Source organism: Alligator sinensis, unplaced genomic scaffold (genome assembly GCF_000455745.1).
Source record: "Alligator sinensis unplaced genomic scaffold, ASM45574v1 scaffold516_1, whole genome shotgun sequence".
Classification (NCBI taxonomy): domain Eukaryota; kingdom Metazoa; phylum Chordata; order Crocodylia; family Alligatoridae; genus Alligator; species Alligator sinensis.
Genome location: NW_005841957.1, coordinates 375,642 through 392,672, shown reverse-complemented (window position 1 = coordinate 392,672; position 17,031 = coordinate 375,642). Strand labels below are relative to the sequence as shown.

Below are 17,031 nucleotides of genomic sequence, written 5' to 3'. Positions count from 1 at the left end.
GGAGAGGAGAGAGGAGGCAGGCAGCGGGTTCCTGCCGCTGCGGCTTCCCCAGAGCCAGAGCCTCAGGCAGGCAACTGGGCATCAGCCCAGCAGCTGAGGAGAGAGCCGGAAACCCTGGTGGGGGCAGGAGGAGTGATCCCCAGGGGTTACCGGGACCAGAGCAGCGGCTCAGGAAACCTCCCCATTCCCGAGGAGTATTATTTCTGAGAATAGGGGAGAGAAGACAAAAAGTGACCTGAGCTAGCGGCCGGGTCAGGCGGAGTCTAAGCCAGACTGCCTGAAGATGGCCGTTGGTCTCGGGATGGCCTGTTAGTAAGAAGGTCCGCAAGTAGCTGCGGACGACCATATCATCGACAGGTGACCAGTTGGCGAGTGGACGGGGTGTAGGGGTGGCGGAGCCCCGTGGAACATCTGAGGACCCCACCGTGAGTACCCTCCCCGTCGGGCAAGCCCCTCTGGTAGAAGATCTCCACTGAACCCCCCTCCTTCGAATCACTCATACCATCCAAGTCATGGCAGGCGGGATGAGGGGGGAGGGGCTACCGGACGAAGGGTGGTACCGGACGTGAGGCCCACCGACGTCACAATATGTATATAAATATATATATAGATATATAAAGCTTAGTTCAAGATGAAGAATACCAATGTAGATAATTGATGAGGATGAGTCTGGCCATTAAAAGATTCCTTAAAGCTTTTTCAAGCTTCTATAATGTGATACTGAATTCAGATACCATTTATAGAAGTGGCATGTTTGAAATATCTATTCTTCATTTACAACTCTTGATCTGAAGAAAATTTTTCTTTCTTTATTTTTGTGATTCTTTTCTTCCAGATCAACCCCTGGAATTCTTCCACTAACAAGATTGGTGTTTTTTTCCAGACAAGAATGATGATGATCTTACATTCTTTTTCACCCTCATTAGAGGTGTAAGTATGTCTCATCGTTGGGTTAGGCTTCCAGGTATATCTAAGCCTTGGACACACATTATATTTGTAGGACTACAGTCATAGGATTATAGGAAAGTAGGGCTGGAAGGGACTGTTAGACCCCCACTCCATGCGGTGCCCAACGACTAGGGAGATGATGATCCAATTGCTAATGGATCCTGTTACTCATTAGCCAGAGCAAGCAGGGAGCAAACACCAGCACACATTGCTCACAACAGCTTTATTCAGAATGGAGACAGCTTCGGGCAAAGGTCCCTCAGACACACACCCTGTGAACCAGGGGACCTGCCAAGAACAATAGTTCTTTCCACGTTTATACACCTTGGTTCATGCTCATTAACATTTACTACACCTTTGCCCCGCCTTTGGTTCAACCCATATTTCCTCCTGTTTCAAGCTCCGCCTCTGTTTACTGTTTACTTCATTAATATGGAATTGCCTGTGCATTTCATTCATTTACATGACTTTTTGCTATAAGCGCATGTCTAAGACCTTGACTTAATTTCTTTGGTCAATGGGCGAACTTTGACCGAAACCTGGAAGCTTCTGGAGGTTTCTTCACCAATCACCATTCACCTTTTCATATGTTTATTTTGGATTCTGTTACCAGTTACATGTTGTTTTTCACATTCCAGTCTGTTTTTCTATCCGAAGTTGTACTATCTCCACATTCCTTAGACCCCTATATCTTATCTTGTTCCTTATTGTAGCTGGTTCATATCACACAGACTTACTTGCTGCTTTTTCCAGAAAATGGTCAACACAATTAAGATGGTTACTTAGCATAAGCAAATGGCTGGGTTAGCATAAGCATTCATAAGATTTTACAACACTACTATATGGTTAGAAAACTACTTGCCTAAGCATCTCGCAATGTTACTTTTAAAATATCATTTTGCCTTGTGGTCAGCAACTTTTGCAGGGCCACAGATTAAATCATTGTTTCAGCTACAAATCCAGTGCTCCCCAAGGTCCAAATACAGTCACCCTAACCAGGGACCTCATGAGGTCATCCAATCAGACTCCTGCTCACGGCAGGATCATCCCTGACTAAACCGCCCTAGCCAATTGTCTGTCCAACCTGGTCTTGAAAATTTTCCAGGAATGGAGATTTGACAGCTTCCAATGATCTTAGTCACAAAGTTCTTCCTAATAGTCCACCAAAATTTCCTCTACTGCAGCTTGAGGCCTTTGTTCTTAGTCCTGTGTCCTGTGACCACAGAGAGTAGTCCATCTCCATCCTTTCTATAATCGCCCTTTAGGTTTCTGAAGAAGGTTGTCAGATTCCCCCCTCAGTCTTCTCTTTTCGAAACTTATATAACCCTTGTTCTTTCAGCCTTTCCTCTCTGCTAGTCTGTCTCCAATTTGTCCACTTCTTTCTTGAAGAGGTAGGCCCAAACTGACAATATTCCAGATGAGGCCTCCCCAGCACCAAATAGAGTAGAAGAATCACTTCCCTTGATTTGCAAGTGACACTCCTGTTAACACAACTCAGTATGGTATTGGCTTTTTTGTCATCAAGAACACACTGTTGGCTTATATTCAGGTTATGGGCCACTGTAGACCCCCGGGTTCTTTTCTACAAAAATGTAGTGTGAAATGCATGTCTGTGCATTCACGTTTCTTCATAGTCCGCTTCCTCAAGTCGGCTGAAAGGCACACTCTCCAGCTGGGCTTAATAGGAGCTTCTCTTTCACTCCCCTTGTTCCCACAGCAGAAGCAACAGCGCAGCAACAGCAGCTGTTCACTAGGGTAGCTCTGCAACGACTGCCACAGAAAGCAAAGCTGCAGCGCTTCTCTCCACTGGCTGTCAGGGAGCCAGCCACTCTTCCCCTCTCCTTGTAGTGGAGAGAGAGCGTAAAGCACTCTGGGATGCTGGCAGTTTGAGAGACATATAACTCATGTACCAGTCATGTAACTGTCTGTACATTGCAAGTAGCACTACAAAATCCTGTGCTTTAGAGAAGTTCCTGTTTGAAACATTAACTTTTTTTGTAAGAGATCACCCATTCTGTGATAGATCCACCACCTATGCAGCATTGCAAACAGCTTTAATGTATGGATGCTTGCCTTTTGCCATGCTATAAAGGTATATATAGCACTACAAAAGTACTGTGTGTCCACAGCCCCAGATATGGTCACATATTTTGCAATCCCAATCAATCTACTGTAATATTTGTTTTGATGACATGGTTCCAGTAGCCATTTCCAGGAACATAGCATCAATGCAAGAAGGTATTTTGGCAAGAAACAGGGAAGCATCAGAAAACACAGACCCTGTAGTAATGTCCTCTCCAGAAATGATCTCTTGAATACATGGTACTTGTAGAAACAATTATAGAGCACTAAGGCATGGAAGATCTCACAGGGAGAGGGGAATTGGAGATGGTTAGGAGAGTGTTATGCAGTTATGTGGGAACAGATGTTAAAATACTCTTGCCTATATTTTGGAATGAGAGTGTAATAGATGAAAGACAAAGTAAATTGTAGCATGATGATATACAGTTGTTATACCAGCAAGCTTGCTAAACATTTTTAACTTAAAAATTAAAATAAATGTAAGATCTTTGCAGAAGAGGCCATATCATTAAAAATATCACTGGCTATGTAACCTGCTAATGAAGTTCTTATTTCTTCAAATACATATATTCAATATAACTCCCACAATGCACTCCATCTTTCAGTATGGCATTCATGCATGCCTCCTGTTCAGAACAGATGTTAAGTACAGTAGTAACTGTTCCTTTCCACTGATATAGTTTCAAACAATTAAGTGAATGGTTTAGGATCATGCTAAATTAGTTAAATTGTTTTATCATTATGTGCTTGTTTGCATTTGTAAAGCTCATAATTAGGCACTAAAAACTCGAAGTGACTGAAGATGTTGCCTTCACTAAAATTGTTCTCAGCCAAATAAAATATTAACCACTGTTTCAACATAGCAGGAAAAGCTACTGTTTGTCTGAAAGCACTAAAAAGTAAATGATGCGTTCTAACTGCTTTGGTTTGCATCAGTTAATCAGTATATTAATAGAATTGTCTGCTTGCATTCTTCATGTGTCTTTTGGAAGGGTTCATTAAGCATTATCACAATTATTTTGCTTTCATGATTTCACATAGCTTTGCCCAAAGGATTTTCCCCCTATATTTTCATGACCGACCATCAAAACATCATGGAGGTCCACTTTTAACACATTTGAACTTGTGTTTCTTTATAAAAACTGTTTTGAGTTATTTAATGCTGAATGTTGCTTACTTCAATAACACCCAAAAGAATCCTAAAGGAAGATTACATAAGGAAAATTATCACTACATTTAAAAGTTTATCTCTCCACAGCTTTTAATACATTGGCAGACAATAAATTATAGTATAGAGCATTTTTGACATTTTTGTTTTATATAAAGTGAAAATATTCATTTCTAGATGCAGTTTCATGACTTTGAGGCATCCACGTTTTTCAGTTTCCTTGACAACAGCTATATAGATGCTGCTATCACTATGGGAATGGTTCTCCTAAATGAAGCTGCTACTTCCAAAGGAGACGTTGGAAAAAGGAGAAGTAAGTTATTTCATAAACTAGCAGAATCTTTGCATTTCATTTATTAAAAGTATTTTGAGAAATACAAATAGAATTAACACTCAGAGTAAAAATCTTGAAAAGCCCATGTAGCTACAGATTTTGTGCTAGTATAACTGTCTGCAGTTTTTGCGTTCTGATTTTACTTTATTTTGTTTTCTTTCTAACCAAGAGAGTTCTATCTGTTCAATCCCCATTTGTGAAATCCTAAAGAGGTCTTATAAGTATACCATTTCCCATTTGGGACTATCTATACCTCCATGACTCCATCAGCAGTAATGGGTTTGCATTACTTTAATTATCATGGTCACTGGCACAGAGAAAGGGAGACAAGATAATAGCTGCCCCCTTCTCCCTCTGCTGCTGATTGGCCAAGAGGGCTGCCCATCATGCAGCCCCAGCCCTTGCCACCAATTAGTGGAACTGCATGACCAGCAGCCTTCTTGGCCAATTAGTGGTTAAGGGTGGGGCCATCTGAAGAGCAGCCCTCTGTGGCAATCTGTGGCAAGGAGTGGGGCCACTGCCGGAGCCCCTCGGCTAATCAGTGATGTGGGGGCCCTTGCCATGAAAAACCAGATAAGTGGCAGCAGGCACCATGACAGACCCATAAAACCTGCCTCCTCAATTTCAGCAGGTCTTAACTGATAAGCTGTTGACATAAGTCATCCTGAAGCCCCTATTTGACAATGATCTAGACTGTAAAGCTCCAAGATCAACATCTAGTGGCAGTCCAACCTGACCCTGAAATCACTGCTAAACTTCTGCTTCTGAGTCCAACTAGCAGCTGGTAGTCCTTAGAATTTGATTCTGCTCCCACTGTATTCTGTAGCATCTCCCTTTGACTTCAATGGTAAAAGGTTAAACTAGGGGTCAGCAACATTTTCAGATGGAGTGCTGAAAACACCCCACCTTGAGCCATACCTTGACTTGGCTTGCCAGGAGCAGATGACAGGCGAGCTGCAAGGGGCCCAATCCTCATTGCTGGTGGTAGGTGCCTATAGGCCAATGGCAGGGGATGGGCCAGGGTTGCATTGCCCAGCCCTTTCCCTGCCGTGCAGCCCAAGGTGCGTGTGTAGCTACTGCTAGACATGGAGCCTGGGCCGCTTGCAGCAGGTGGCATACAGGCTGCAAACAGCTGTACCAGGGTCTGGAGCCCTGGCCCCTCCCCGCCATCCACCTGGAAGTGTGTGGGTGCACCTGCCATGAGCAGCAAGCTGTGGGGGTTTGGGGGGGGCTTTGTAAATCTTGATGCAGTGGCTTGCAGCCCCCTGGCCACCTGCTATAGCCAGCTGGACCTGTGGTTTGGTCCCTGCTGCCTGCCACAGAGCCTGGGCTGCTCACAGCAGGCAGTGAGGAGGCTGCAAACAGCTGCACTGAGGTCTGGCCTGGTTCATTGCTGGCAGCAGTTGAAATGTGAGACTCAAGGCAGGTGGCGGAAGAGGGACCAGGATTGCACTGCTCTGGCCCCTTCCCAGCTGTCCGCCATGAGGTGTGTGCACTGCCGCTACCAGCCATGGAGTCGAGCCAAGGCTCTAGACTCTGATGCAATGGTTGCAGCCTCTCAGCTGCCTGCTGCAGCTAGCCCAGGCTCTGACCATCTTCTGCCTGCCACAGAGCCTGGGCTGCATGCAGCCTCCCCACCACCAGGGTCTATGACTGGCAGCAGCTATCCAGAGCCTGGGCCAGCTGTGGCATGCTGAGCAAAATGGCTCACATGCTAGTGGTTGCCGACCCCTGGGTTAGACCTATCCGTTAATTATTTCTCTCCTTAGGCTTGATGTTTAAGTCCAAAGGAATCATTATATTTACTTCAACTGGAATTGGATTAGAATCTTTACTCTGGTAGAGGTGATGGTAGTCTATGGCAGAACTGCTGTTACATAAATAATATAATACTCTAATAACTTTACAAGAATTTATAAATGCCATCTGCTGAACATAAATTGTTTTTAATAACTAGAACTATAAACCTGAATTGAGACCGTCTCTATCACCTCCCTATCTTGTTTTAAACCAAAACAGGTGTTTAAATTTCATTGACAGTTGCCTTATGTTTGTTGCCTAGTGCTATGTTACAGCATAACCATGTGCCATGATTACATTGTGTTATGCTAAGGTATTTCAAATCATGTTGGTTAATTTAGTTTAGGTAACTTGATTTATGGAAGGGAGGAAGGCAGGCAGGCAACTCTATTTTCTTTATTTGCTTTTAATTCAAACAGACCCCAGGAGCTATGCCTGGAAGAAATCAGCTAATGCCACAGTCAAATTAATCAGAAAACATAATCAGACCACCAAAATTATAAGTTGTTTTGTCAAAGAATGTTTCATTTAAATCTCTTAAAAAGGAACTACCAAATAATTTGCTGCTCTTAAAACTTTTAGCATGCCCAGTTAGAGGAGGGAAGGGTTAATGACCTAAAAATAGCTCAGTCAGAGTCCGGGGGTAGGAAAGCCCTGGGGCTGGGGTAAGTAGCTAGGCTTTCCCAATCTCCAGGCTGTGCTGTGAACACATGTAAGCCTTTACAAGAATGGGTTAAACCTTTCTCAGTCTAAATTGGTTCGCTCCCTGAGGTGACCTAAGTGTAACACTATAGGTACCCTAAATATCCTCATACCTTTTGGTGTGTTTCCAGTTTAGGATCTGATCTTGATAATTGATGTTAAAAAAAAATAGAAATAATCCTAGAAGTAGCAGCCAGAAGCCAAAAATCCCACCTTTCTGGGGGAAAGCCCTTCTTATTGGCCTACAGAACCAGGTTCTACCCCCCCCCACACCCTGCTCCCCCTTACTTGCTCTCCCAATGGCCCCACAGGTCTTGCACTTCTAGCTGCCTAGTCAATAGGCCAGCATCAAGAGGAAAGATAGAATATGCTCTCAGAGCTGCCTAGCACATGTCCTGGTGATTAGGGCAAATTCCTAGGAAGTGGGAGATGTGGGTTTAAGCCCTCTCAATCTGAAGGTGGCCTAGTATTCAGGTACCAGTTTCTTCGGCAAATACTCTAAACTACTGTATTGAGCAAAAGATAGCTGCACACTCCTCATTTTCTTTCAGTGGTACTGTGTCAGTTAGACATTTTAGTTCAAATTGACACTTCTTTTCTGAATTATCTGGATCCTGATATAATGAAACACCTCCCTTACAGCTATATCCCTAACCTCTGAAAGGGAGGATGGGTTCAAGTACACCCTTTTACTTACCTACAGCTGACCAATAGGAAAGCTTAACTCCCCACTGAACAAATAGGCAAGCTGGATACAAAGTCTAAGCATCTAAACCTGCAAATTTGAGTTGCCTGCCTAAGGTGCAATACTTACATTTCAGGTGATATAATGTCTAAAGGGATGTTTAGAGGTTGATTCAAATATGGTCTTTGCTATAAAATTCTTCTCTTTACTGTTAAGAACCAAAGGAGGCAACAATTAAATTGCCTTCACTGCTATTTTACTATAGGTAGTTGAATGGTGAGAACATGAGACCATTCAAAGGACATTATTCTAAGTGTAATTTCTTTTTCAGAGAGAGTGAACAAGACCTGAAATTACATTGGCTGAAATGTATAATTTGCAAAGATTATTAAATCCACTATCACCAGAAAGGTGTTTGCATCTGCAAACATTTTGTACAAGTTGCAAATTACTGTTCCTTTTTCCTTTGATAATATGTTCATACTGACAAGCTATTTAATAACTGGAAATAAATATTATTCTCATGTGTGCTTTTGATATCCTGTTTGAAGGTACAGAGCATCAGGTGACAATACAGATAGCAAAACTTAGGTATTTAACTGTGTCAAATTTCTTTGTGAATGATTGACATAAATAATATTTTTCTTAGGAGAGATTCTAGATGTTAATCTTTTTTATGCGTCTTTCTGTACAAGTAAATTTTTTTTTCCAGTAATATGCCTTGTAGGACTGGGTCTGGTGGTTTTCTTCTTCAGCTTCCTGCTGTCAATATTCCGCTCCAAATACCATGGCTATCCATATAGGTAATCTTTTATTATATTAAATTCTAACTTTTGAATTTTCTGTTGATTTTCTCAGGATACAAGGTGAGTGGTCTGTCTCAAATGTTTTGAGCTGGTAGGTTACCATGACTGCTGCTACTGTAGATCTTGGCTCACTTTGCCTGGCTGGTTTGGTCAGCACCTTTTATCTTGCCAGTCTTTCTCAGGTTGTATAGACCTGCATGGCGCTCTCATCTTCTAGTGTTATTCCCGTATATTATAGATAGTCTCAGGAATCTGTGAAAACCTAAGAGGGAGACAGGAATTAGGAGGAAGACAAACTGTGGGGGGTGGAGGGGAGGAAGGACACAAAAGGGAAAGAACTTGGAACAGAGTCTCATACGATTCATTTTGGAGTCTGTTCTGGTATAGTGATGCTCCAGCATACCATTAGGAGCAATGAAATTTAGCTGTTAAATGACATAGTGATTTTGTGGTTGTTAGGCAAAGGACATCATTGCTAAAGTGAAATAGATCATTGCTAACCTTTCTTCTTCATGAATATTCAGTCATTTATTCTCCTTTAAAGTCTTTTTAGGGGTGTCTAAAAAGAGTTGATGTCGGGAATAGTCTGTGCTCTCATTATTTTGTTCACCAGTTGGACCTAATGTCTGACACGTCATTAAATTATTTTCTTTATTGGCTCCATGGAAGGTAAAGCTCTTGAAGTGGAAGTTGATGAGGTTTGCTATGGTCATTAATTCCTGTTGCTCAACCTTATACCAGCCCCCTGAAAAGTTCTGTCTACTCTACAGATGAGCTTTACCTATAGTCATTATAATGGATGAATCACCCTGTCAAAATACTCTGTAAGAAACTTCACATATCATATGAACTAAATCCACAAATACTTCAAATCTGAATATACTACCTCTGATGGGTGGAGTTTTTCCCCACCTTTTGGGACATGAAAATACCACTAGTGCTGCATTTGTATAAAAGCTTCAAAATGACAGAAGAGTGGGTGGATAATAGCATACATTCTAGAAATAAGTATCAAAACAACTTTTTAGATGTGAGCTCTTAACTGAAATGGGAACAAAGCTTGGTTGTCACTTTTTAAGGAGACTGCAATTTGTATATATCAGTGCAACTGATTTTCAGTTTATTAAGTTTTATTAGCTTTTTATTCTAATAATAAGAAAGGATATATATTAATCTGCATTGCATGCTTAAATGTTAATTATTCTCGGTAATTTTTTTTAAAAGCTATGTCAGTTGAAAAAGCTTAAAGTCTGATTAATGTGCACTTCAGCTACGTCAGCAAGGTTAGCTTAATTATATCATCTTTCTTCAAAATCATTAGCAAATTTGAGGGTGTCGAGAGTGCTAGTATCTGACAATGCATTGCAAAAGAACCTATAGAGTGCTAAAAAAAGTGGACTGGAAGACATGGGCATGTCTTACCCACAGTGCAGCATTGCTTTTGATAATACTTTTGTTGTGAGGATGGTGCTGCATTGGTAAAGCCTGTCAACTGTGTACGTGCTTAAAGGAAATTACAATACCAGCAGCCAATACTAACTAAACTGTCTATTGAGTATGTAGCCATAGTCCTTATCTGGCTGCTAGGAAAGATACGTCTGTGGCACAAAAAAAATATTTTGTTTGTTGACATTATTTCTACAGTGGAGCAAAGCTGTCATTTGGGGCCATCATCTTTAAAAAGGCAATTTCTCAGGTAGTTGGAGACAATACCATGTAGGGATTGTAAAATCACAGGCCATGTTTAAAAAGTACAAAGAAGATGCTCTGTTTTCTCTGATCCTGTATTGTCCTTTTAAGCCTCTTTTCAGCTGAGTTAAGTACCACATGCCATTCTTATTGCTAAAAAAAAAGTTTCTCTTAAAAAAATTAAGATTGATAATGATGATGATGATTAATGATTTCAATTATAGCTTTGCGTGTACTAGTTTGTATTTGTTTTGAAATGACTTCATTTTGAACTTCAAAGGATTAAGCTAACCATACGAAAAGTGCAGGAGTAATAAAATATTGCTGTCTCCCTATAACTAGTATTGTAACTGACCACCTTCCTCAAAATACATTTTTACTGTAGACTTAGGCTCCCTGGTCCTCACACCAGATAATGTTTACAAAAAACATGTTAGTTTTGTGCGGGCCGGGAGCGCCCCGAGCCCTTTTTCACGCTGCACACGGGCTGTGGCCAGCAGCCCGGGCACGCGGGGGCGGAGAGGGAAGGCCTTCGCTCTGGAATTAGGCACGGACGCGTATCGGTAGTTTAAAAGATTGTTTACTTACACCGAGATGGCAATGGTGTAGGCTGGAAAGCTTGATTAAGTTGCAGTTACAGACAGACACAACACAGACGGTCTCGTGGAGGTTGCTAGGCTCCACAGTGCAGAGCTCCGGATGCTCTGGGTGAACAGGCCACCAATGTAGAAATCGTAAATACGTCTTATATTAGTCGCGCTCGAAGACGGGAAGAGGTGGGCGGTGGATCAGGCCGCCACGCTCCTCTGGATCTCACACAGGGTTTCTATTACCCTGCCGTGTACCCAGAGTCCCCACGAGATGGATGTGGAGTCCTCTTCGGCTTGGGCGGAAACTGCTCAAGCCTCTTATACGGCTAACAGGCCAATCGCTAGCCGCCACGTGTGAATAATTTAGCACTAGCCAATCACGGGGAACGAATTTGCATACCAGTGGTGGGAACTCTTTTGCACCGTGCATTCCTCTTGCAACTCGAGCAATGCACTCTGCAAAAGAAGCTGCAGAAAAGGCGGGAAACTGGTCCCTGCACCGGAGTTTCCTCTTGCTACAGGAAACTCCCGTGCAATGCTCTGCAACTTAACGTGGATAATTCTGATGCCGAAGCACACACACACAATCATGCCTTTTGGGTCATGACAAGTTTCACTTTTGCTAGCAAATGCCTCCAGGTTAGCTGCTCTAGTGTGGACATTCACCCCCAAAATGGAGCAGAGGTACTCTTCATATCTAAACCTTCCTCAGATTGTATCATTGTAATTATCATCCAGCTTGATAGCTTAGCTTCGTGTCAGAAACAGATCCAGTCCAATAAACACTAGTAAAAAAATAATAATTTGTAAACAAGATTTGTGGAAGTAGGGGAATATGTGCTGAATAATATCACTGCTGTATGATCAGCATTTGGTGTAACCCATCCTTTACTTAGCGTTGTCTGTTCATAGTGTGAGCTGCGTCACATGGGGGCCTTGCTACTCACCTGTCTAACACATCCGGCATACTTCAGTGTAATCTAATAAACAGCAATTAATAAGACAAAATACCATGTTTTGAGATATTCTAAAGTCCCTTATTTTACATTCTTGCTTGAAGTAAGGCCATAAATCAGAAGTCAGTATTTTTGCTAATTACAGGGTTGGTTTTTTTCCTGTTATGCAGCTTGGTTTTACATATTTGTGTAGCTGTGTCTACTGCATAAACCTAATAATCTATTCTGGCAATAAAAAAGTTCTTAACTCTAATGTCTTAGGGCAACTTACGCAGTTGCACCTAGAGGGAGAACTGAAAAAATATATTTACATCCTTTTTGCGGTAACAAAGAGCATGATTAATTTCATTCATTATTTCCAGATTGCTAAAATTGTGTTGTTCCATCCATTTTAGACAATTTCTAGCCCTATCTGTGAATCAGAAAAAATAGCATAAATTAATTAAAATAGATTTTGGAAGAAAAATGAAAAATAAATGTGTTATAGAATCTTCAAGAAGATTATTATTCTTCATGAAGATTTTGAAAGAGAACATCATCTCCCTTTTAAGTAACTTAACATTAAAAGTAGATCCTATCACAGGTGTCAAGGAGAGGACATATAGTATTTTGAAAAAGGGAAGGGATAACCTTCAGAATTACAAGTTAACAAGCCTTGTATCAAAATCACGAGTTATGCTTGACTAGGCTGCAGTACGTCAGAGAAGGGCCTGGGGGTTACAGTAGACCATGGGATGATTATGAGCCAATAGTGTGCTCTTGTTGCAAAAAGTGCAAATACTGGCATCACTTGCAAATCAAAAAAAAAGTGACTGTTCTAGTTTTGGGCCCCACAATTCAAGAAGAATGTGGACAGATTAGAAAAAATCCAGCACAAAGGGCATCCATACGCTTACTGGGTGTTTGGTCTAATGCATGCTAATTAGCATGTGTTGGAGCAGATTCAATTAATCAAGTCTGCTGAAATATATTAATTAATGCACTCCAGTAGCCTTTGTGTCATGTCTGTTTAGCATCCCCATGCTTCAAAACGGCGGCAGAAACACTTGAACTGACGCTCATCGAAGAAGCTTTAGTTCAGGCACCCCCAATGCCACTTTGAAGCACAGGACACTGAATACATGTGATGCTGTGAGTGCTTTAATTAGACTGGTTCCTGGAGCTGCTCTAATTAAAGCAACACCCTCCTCCCTCCCCCCAACCCTGGAACATGTGTATAGATGTCCAGAGTGACAAAAATAACTAGAGACCTGAAAAGCACAGTCTGGAGAAGAGGAGACTTAGGCAGCAGATTTGATAAAAGTCTCCAAATACCTGTCAGGCAATTATAGAGTGGATATAGATGGACTTTTTGTTGCTGTAGGGGATAGGACTAGAAGCAATGACCTTAAGCTGCAGCAGAGGAAATGTTAATTGGCTATTAGAAAGAACTTTCTGACTATGAGAATGGTCAAGCATTGGAACAGATTCCCTAGAGAATTTGTGGAATCTCCCTCCCTGGAAATTTGCAAGACCAGATTGGACAGACACTTGGCTGGCATAGTTTAGTCAGGGATGATGCTACCTTCACCAGCAGGCTGGACTACATGAGCTTGTGAGGTCCCTTCCAGCCATCCTTTCCTATGATCCAGAAAACTTGTTATAACTACAGTTAAAAAGTAGAATTGCAAAATGTCTGGACTATTAACATGAGAAATATATGAACAAGGAAAAATTATATCTTTGTGACCTATTGGAAGCCTTTGTCAATAAAGCTGTTTGTCATAAGAAGAATTCACTGCAGTTTATCTGGGAATTTTCCCAAGCCTTTGGTGAAGTTCATCATGAGAATAGAGGAGTAAAGAGTGAAATTGATGGTGGCAGTTCCGCAATATGAGGATGACAGTCTCCCACTAAACAGGGAAGTCATCAGTGAGTCTGTACATGACAGGAGGCTTATCTGAGATCTGTATATTTGACTGTAGATGTGGCACATAGTTCTGGGAGGGAAGAGGAGATCCTGGTGATGTTGGGTCACAGCTCATCTCTTTCATCTTTCTGACTCCACAATGAGGTGAATTTACCTGACAAGATTAATGCCTTGTTATACATCCTGGCACCATTGGGAATAATTCAGTGCTTGCATCTCCCAGGTGTTGATATAAATATTGCATTTCTCTAGATTGGCCTTCTAGGTGTCCATAAATCTCTTCTTTTGTCCACCTCTAAAACAGTGACAATTGGTGACTTGAGAGTATAAAAAGGAGTGAAGTACTGTCATAGATTTAGCCCCTTCCTTCTTTTAGTACTTCTTTGAACAAGTAACAATCTTAATCTTTATCACACATATATCAGTAAGAGCGCATTTCTCACATAGCAACCAGTCCCTTTCTGACCTCACTATCCTCATGTGCAAGGGATATCAAGCTTCTTTTTTCTGCTAATTGTTTATTTCCTACCCTTGGGAATTCCCCCTCCCCTCCCCAATTTCACAGCTCTGGCTCCTTTTCTTAACAAGTGCTGTGCTTGCTTCCCTCCGCAGACCTAATGAAAAATGCTTTTTATACAAAAGTTTGCCTAATTTTATCTGAACCATACAACTGGTCCAATAAAAGATAATCATGCAAAAAAATCCTTGCCCTGACATGGTTATAGAAACTACTACATCCAAGATAGAAAAAAAATAGGTTGCTTGCTGTCACAAAACTAAGGGGATAGATAATATCCACTCTAGAATATTGAAGGAATTGCCAAACAAAATAGTAGCTCCTCTAGCACAGATCTTCACTAAATCTTCACTCTCAGATCAGGTACAGTACCCTAAAATATCAAATGTTAGCAGCTGTTTTTAAATAGTGGAGACAAAATACCTGTTAACTTGACTTTACACAGGCAACCCCTGCTTAGTGCTCTTTATTGGTTCCTGGAAAACTGAGCATTAAGCTAAATGAGCGTTAAGTGAAACTGAAAGTATTTGACAACCCAAGATAGTGATAACAAGTGTTTTTAATGACCCAAGATGGCAGTTGCGAGCGTTATAATGAAACTTGCGGATCACTAAGTTAAATCAGGTATCAATTTAAAATGAGCGTTATAGCGAAACTGAGTTAAGCAGGGGTTGCCTGTATAAAGGTGGCTGTAGATGTGCAGGGAAGCTGCTCCAATGTGCTGTAATTAAAACATGTTGGAGCAGACTCAATTAACTGAGTCTGCTGGAGCATGCTAATTAGCTTGCTCCAGCCACCTCCATGTCTTGTGTATCAGCATCTGTGTGCTTCAGCATGGTAGCGGGGGTACAATGAGCTTTAGTTAAAGTGCCCCGCCACCATTTTAAAGCATGGGGACACTGATACATGAGACTCTGAGGGTGCTTTAATTAGAACAGCTCTGAGAGTTGCTCTTAGAGCTTCTCTAATTAAAGCAATAAGATCTTAGAAAGATACTGAAGGCAAAAGAAATCAAAGATATGCAAGTAAAGAGAAGTGGGACAAAACACAACATGGGTTTATTTGGGGACGGTAGTGTCAGAATAATTTGATATCACACTGTAGCACTTGGGTGCAGAAAAGCATACACACGTATGTCCTGCCCAGCCATCGCAGGGCTGGAACAAAACATGAGGGAGGGAAGGCTGGAAAACTCTTTGCACTTGACAGACCTCACTCCCACCTTCCCTGGCCATCCCTGCCTACAGTCACTTCAACCAAAAGCCTGCAAACTCTCTGAGCTGCATGCTGTAGGGAACCCTGGCCAGCCCAGTGTTCACTCTGCAGGCTCTTTGCTTCCCTGACCTTCCTTACAAACAAACCTGGGAGATAAAGCGAAGCTTTTGATATCACATCTCATGGGAAATCGTTAACCAGCTACAGAGAATGGGGATCAATGCTAAAATCATAAGGGCTGCTTACAGACATTAAAAAAAAAAAAAAAAAAGGCACTTTAAACTTAGTGCACTCCTGTGCCAAGCCCAACACATGCCCAGAAGACTCGGTACATTAGTTGGACCTGGCTCACCCACTGTCTGTATAGATCAGGCACTTCAGCGAGGCTTTTTGGTGCTTTTATCTAATAATTGATTGAATCAGCTATTAGATAAAAGTGCCAAAAAGCCCCGCAGAAGTGCCCGATCTATACAGATGCTGTGGACCTGGGTCCAACTAGCACTATGCTTCTCCCAGTAAAGCATGGGATTTGGGGGGGCACAGGGTGGGGGGGAGGTTAACGTCTGTAAGCAGCCAAGGTGAATAAAAATTTAGCTTAACGAGACTAAAACAAGTTATGTTAGCAGGTGAGTTATCCAAGTAGTATTTTTTTAAAGATTACTCTTGTGAACTTTCCCACTTTACATTTTATTCAGTGACCTTTTTCCTGGAGTTAGATGTATCTTTATGAAATTTGAAGATGGCAGTAAGCTGAGATTGTCAATATGGAAGAGGACTGGATTTATTATACAGGAAGGGTTAGGTAATTTTACAGGTTGGAGTATTATAACTGAAATGAAGTTAAAAATTATTTATATTGGGATGAACAAGTCCTTTACCTATAAGATGGAGGCAGACTGGAGACAACTGAGAAAGAGAGTATTAGTGATTTTAGGGTGCAGCTGTTTAAGAGTTTAATGTAACCTATCGTGTATTAGATGAAGTTTATTCAGTATAGATCAGATGACCGAGTACTATTGTATAAGGCATTGGTAAGAATACTATGTTCAATATTTAGAATACCATATGGACTTCTATTTTTTTATCATATTTACCAGCCTTCAAAGAAGGTAAATAAAACTGAAAGAAGTTCAAGAGGAACCACTAAAATGATGAATAGAAGGTGGGCTCTTTTATGATGAAAGAAGCTTGAAAGGAGATTGTCTTGTTTAGCTTAAACACATGGAATATGATCACTCTTTAGTGCATTTATGGCATAAATATTAGGGAAGGAAAGGAGTTTTCTAGTTTGAAAAACACTGACACAAGATCAAATGGTTACAAAGTGGCTATTCATGGCTGTTTAGATTGGAAATTAAATTATTTCTAAATATCAAGGGAATTATGTTTTGGAATAGTTTTCCAAGCAAAGTAGTGGCAAACTGCTTTAAGAGTAAACTGGATTAGTTTATGATGGTGTGAACAGGACCAGGAGTTCTGGTTCAACAGTGCATGTGATCATGTATTCATGATCTCTGTATGGGGTATAGAGGAAACACTTGTAATGTGGTAAGTATCTGGTAATTCCATTAGGGGGACTAGATAATCATGATCACTAGTATAATCCAGATAGGGTTCCCCCTCCCCTCCA

General features: G+C 41.3%; 1 protein-coding gene across 1 annotated transcript in view; it reads left to right on the top strand.

The window, feature by feature from the left end:
• TUSC3 (tumor suppressor candidate 3) overlaps positions 1-17,031 on the top strand; it is a 230,268-nt gene that overhangs the window by 196,939 nt on the left and 16,298 nt on the right. Inside the window, exons 7-8 of the mRNA XM_014518476.2 lie at positions 4,437-4,511; positions 8,432-8,522. Of these exons, the coding sequence (XP_014373962.1) occupies positions 4,437-4,511; positions 8,432-8,522 (166 nt within the window). The remainder of the gene's footprint in view (positions 1-4,436; positions 4,512-8,431; positions 8,523-17,031) is intronic.